Source organism: Phalaenopsis equestris, unplaced genomic scaffold, assembly GCF_001263595.1.
Source record: "Phalaenopsis equestris unplaced genomic scaffold, ASM126359v1 Scaffold000002, whole genome shotgun sequence".
NCBI classification, from domain to species: domain Eukaryota; kingdom Viridiplantae; phylum Streptophyta; class Magnoliopsida; order Asparagales; family Orchidaceae; genus Phalaenopsis; species Phalaenopsis equestris.
The window spans coordinates 23257097-23261677 of record NW_018164444.1 but is presented as its reverse complement, the minus strand read 5'-3'; the positions used below and the strand labels follow the sequence as shown (position 1 = coordinate 23261677).

The 4581-nt window shown below is 34.1% G+C and overlaps 1 protein-coding gene across 1 annotated transcript in view; it reads right to left on the bottom strand.

The window, feature by feature from the left end:
* The window catches only part of LOC110035607 (fasciclin-like arabinogalactan protein 9), a 5012-nt gene extending 4108 nt beyond the window's left edge, over positions 1-904 (bottom strand). Inside the window, exons 1-2 of the mRNA XM_020739898.1 lie at positions 463-904; positions 16-323 (exon numbers count right to left, since the gene is read on the bottom strand). Of these exons, the coding sequence (XP_020595557.1) occupies positions 16-323; positions 463-794 (640 nt within the window). The 5' untranslated portion in view covers positions 795-904. The remainder of the gene's footprint in view (positions 1-15; positions 324-462) is intronic.
* Positions 905-4581: the final 3677 nt, after the last annotated feature.

Sequence of the window (4581 nt, the reverse complement as noted above, 5' to 3'; positions counted from 1 at the left end):
CCTCCGCCGCCTCGCCCCCCTCCTCCGCGGACGTCTCCCCTTTCTTCGGCTTCTCCTTCGCCGGCTCCGGCTTCGGCGCCAGCGCCGCCGTCGGCGGCTTTGCTCCGAAGAGCTCGGAAGGAAGGAGGACCTTGTCGACCGAGTACACGGCGAGGGGGAAGTCGGAAAAGAGAGCGTTGTTGACCTGACTTTCGACAACACCTGTCGTGACGTTGACTTGATTCGTGGTGCTCGTGACATTGACCGTGTACACGCCGTCGGGGCCTGACGCCTGAGTTGACACCGGGTTGCTGGCCGTCTGGAATGTTGAGAGGCTGTAATACCTGTTTTATCAACAACATAGTTTATTAAGAATGGATGATTTTATAATGTGGATTTTCTAATGTGTTAGATATGTAAATTCATAGGAATTGAGTGGCAAATATGTAAAAGCCCCTAAAAGTTATCATCTTTAACATTTACCTGGGCAATACATGGGAGAGGACAAGGTTAACTTGGTCCTGCGAGCTGAGCCCATTGAGAGTTCCAGGCTTGAGATTATTGAAGGCATTATCAGTAGGAGCGAAGATGGTCAGTCCATTAAAGGAATTGTCGAGCTGACTTTGAAGCTGCTTGTCAATCTGCGTGGATCGGAGAAGGCGAATGAACGAGTTATACTGCCCGCCCTTGTCGAGAATACCGGTGAGATTTGACGGGCCGATGGGGGCCGGAGATGCGGCGGTTGCGGCGGACGTGATTCCGATGATGGCAGTGAAGGCGGCGGCGAGGAGGAAGAGATGGGAGGAGGTGGCCATGGTTGGAGGATGGGAGATGGGAGGTAGGAGGTGGAGGGAGTGGGGTGGGGATTTATGGCTTTGGCTGCCAGTTGGATTGAGCTGGAGATAAGTGTTACATGGAAGCCTTAAAGTAGTTGATCCAATGTTTAATGAGTAAAGAGCCAAAGTTGTCATGGTCATTATATTAGATCCAGAGTTCATAGAAGTGTCAAAATAATCACAGATTGTCTGAATTAGAGTAAAAATAGTTTTCATAAACGAGTACTGGAATTCAATTTTAAAATAGTCAGGACCTATTTTGACACTTCTACAAACTCTAAAAGGCTAAGGGTTTTCTTGAGGCTGCAGCGAGATGACGAATCGTTGTTTTTTCAGTTTGACAAAACTGTGCTCTGCTGTCCACGTTCTTAAAAAACTGCAACTAAAAGCTACGTTTTCTCATCACACCTAACTATGTACGGTATGCTAGCTGCTATCTGTCTTAAAAAAAAAAAATCATCACAGATTTTTGAACAACAACTTCTATTTCAGCGTGTTCACAACTGTCTGTTTCTAAAATAGCTGCAGCTGTCCCAAACAAACTCTAAAGCAGCTTCATGTAGATAATCAAGAACTATATTCACACTTTACTCTTAATAATTAATCATATTACTTGGAAATAAAATAAAAGAGTGCTAAAAATAAACTATTAGGTCTGAAATGTAAATATATAAGAATTGTGTGCTGCGCATGTAATTTTTCCTTGAAATAAATAAAGAGTTCCAAGATGAATCTATATATTACGACTGAATGAGCCATTGGATTCGGTTGGGCTGTCTATAATTAATATAATAATTTAGGGCTTCATTCTAACCTAATTTTTTTCTGATAATATATTCTAATCACCCTCATTATTTGTATAGGATATTTACAAAAATACCACCTAATTCTAATGTATTTACGTATCCAACACCTGAATTTTACTATTAACATTTATACCACCCAAATCTCTCCTATCACTTCGAAAATATCACTATTTTAACTCAAGGGTAAAAGGGCATATATGTTAAAATTGAAGTTGTAAATACTTGAAATAGAATGATATGTATTAGATCATGCAAATAAGTTATATTTATTCTTTAATATTTTAGTTTATGAGGTAGCTAGAGAGGGTTAAGATTCCTTCTATGCCATATTTAATGAGGTCATCTTGTAGCCTATTTTATAAAGTAATATGTTTCTTCTGAATTGAATATGAATGGCATGTCCTTGAAGGTTGCAAGCATGTTACTTCTATTGGTTTAAGTGATAAAAATATGTTTTATTGCATGTATTTATAAGAATTACAATTTTTAAAGTTAAGGGGAGAAAAAAAGCTTTGTTCCATAGCATTATTGTCACCCACTACTTATTTTAGTTGAAATTTTGAGATTAAGTGCATCATTTATGTAAGAGGCATTTGAAAATGAATGTGAAGAAGTGATTTTGATGTTTAATATTGGTAGAGTTAACCATTGATTGTACGAGCCAAGAGCAATATCTTCGTCCTAAAATAAACTTTGAGGCATCATATTGTGCAGGTTTGAGTTGCTCAAAGTTGAGCTAAAGGCTCTAGATCAATCGAATAAGTTAGGCAAAAGTGAGCAGGTCTTGTTCAAGTAGGTAGACTAGGTAGAGGGGATATAGCTATCTCATTCCTTGCATTCGACTTGGGATGTTACGAGTCTCAAAAATAATATGTCAATGAATTTGGTTCTGAATCCAATTGATAAGGATACATTGCCCAATTTTAGAGTTATTGCTGGTAGAGAGACAATGAAATTTGTTATAATTAGATTTACTAAAAGGATAATAGTAATTTTCACAATTACTCCAAATTTCTACATATCAAAATTTTGATTCTAAACCCTAATATACTCATGGTATCATTTATCACCAGATGTTCTAATATTTATATCTGATATATCATCCTTGAAAGTATAATCGATATACCATCCATATGCAATCAGTCGTCTGCTCTAATTCAATTTTTGTTGAGATTAGTCCATCCACCATCCAATAAAATTTATCATAGGATTCAATCTCTAGTACTCATTGTGAATTCATATAAAGGAAATTTAAATAATGATTTTATATCCCTCAAGAAATTTTTTAATATAGCTCATTTTTTAAGTTCATTTTCATAAATTTTCTTATGATTTTTAGCTCTAAAGAAAATACCTTATTGTTGATGATGTTTGTTATACTTTTATTAATGTGCATGCTACTCATAATAATATCATTATCAAACTTTTACTCATGGATTTCATCCAAAATGATTATTTTTATCACTATGCTTTCTAATGATGGAATTTCTATTGGTCACAATAATTGGCGATGGGCTTGATGCTCATCATAAATAATTTGAGACTATATGATATTCTAGGGAGTGGTAACTTACAAACTACAGTGTAAGATGATACTAGTTTACACACAAACTTGTCATCACTTGCTTATGTTGTATTATATTTGATAAATGGCATGTGACATCTCAAATATTATGAAGATGGTAGAATAAGGACTTGGTGAGTTCATTGAGGCAATAGCCCAAACAAGGAAGTCACACATCGTAAGGTTATCTCATGACAAACATACATGACAAAAGGAAGAGATGAAGGAACTAAACTACATATTAAGTTAGAAGAAAAAAAACTAGTGGACTATATAAGTACAATCTAAGACCCAAGCATGAGGTGTCTTTTTGTATACTAATTTAGTATCTTTAGGAACTTTATTATAAATGTGCTAATGTTAAAGCAGAGTCTAGATGAGTGCCCCATTTGAAAGTTATATCGAGATAGATAAAATTTCAAATTATAACTTCTTATGGGATGACCATAGACAAAATAAATAACTGGTTGAGATCTTATAATTAAAATTGTTATTAAACCTTTTGCATTAGCACATATGATTCAAGTAAAAATATGATTATTAGGTTTATGATATCTCAAATCCTACAAGTGTGGTACAAAAAAATACGAGAGTTATTATTAGAGTAGGTGCTTGAACAGAAACTTCCATTGATCAGCTTATATGACAACAAGAGAGTTGTACAGTAAGAGCAAGGAATAATCAACATAGGCTATAATTATTGCATCAACAGGTAACTAATTTCTCATTTTTTAGTGACTCAATGTACATTTCTGTGTTAGCTGTGCTGTCCTTGGCTCGTATTATATATATATCTCTCTATATATAATAAAGACAGCTTATACCATGAAATTATGTTTACTTCATATTTAACTCTCACCACTCAAACCCTTCTAAATTAAATAAACTTTAAAATTGATTTAAAATTTAAAAAAAATTACTAAATAAAATAAACCATAAGATAAGATAACAAATTGCACATGCTAGCCAGTTGAAACAAGACTTTCAATTATCACTTGCCAGCTACAAGTCCTAATCAGCTAACAAAAGTAATTAAGTCAGTTTATTGAATGGGAGCTCACATAATAATCATGTTTAAGCAGCAATTAGTACAATATATTGTCAATTAAAATATAGTAAATCATTACACACCTAAGATCCATTTTAATATATATGATTTCTGACATCCCACCCTCTTATAATATTAATTAATTATAAATTACTAATTAATTAATGCTGGCTAATTAATAGGGGTTGATAATGACAATGTATCCATGTTGTCTCCACGTCAAGACATCAACCAACAACTCATTATTATTTTTAAGTAAATTAAATAATAATATAAATAATAGATTTTTCCCATTGGCTTTAGTTTAAAAACACATTTATTTAATGCATTTTAATATATATATATATA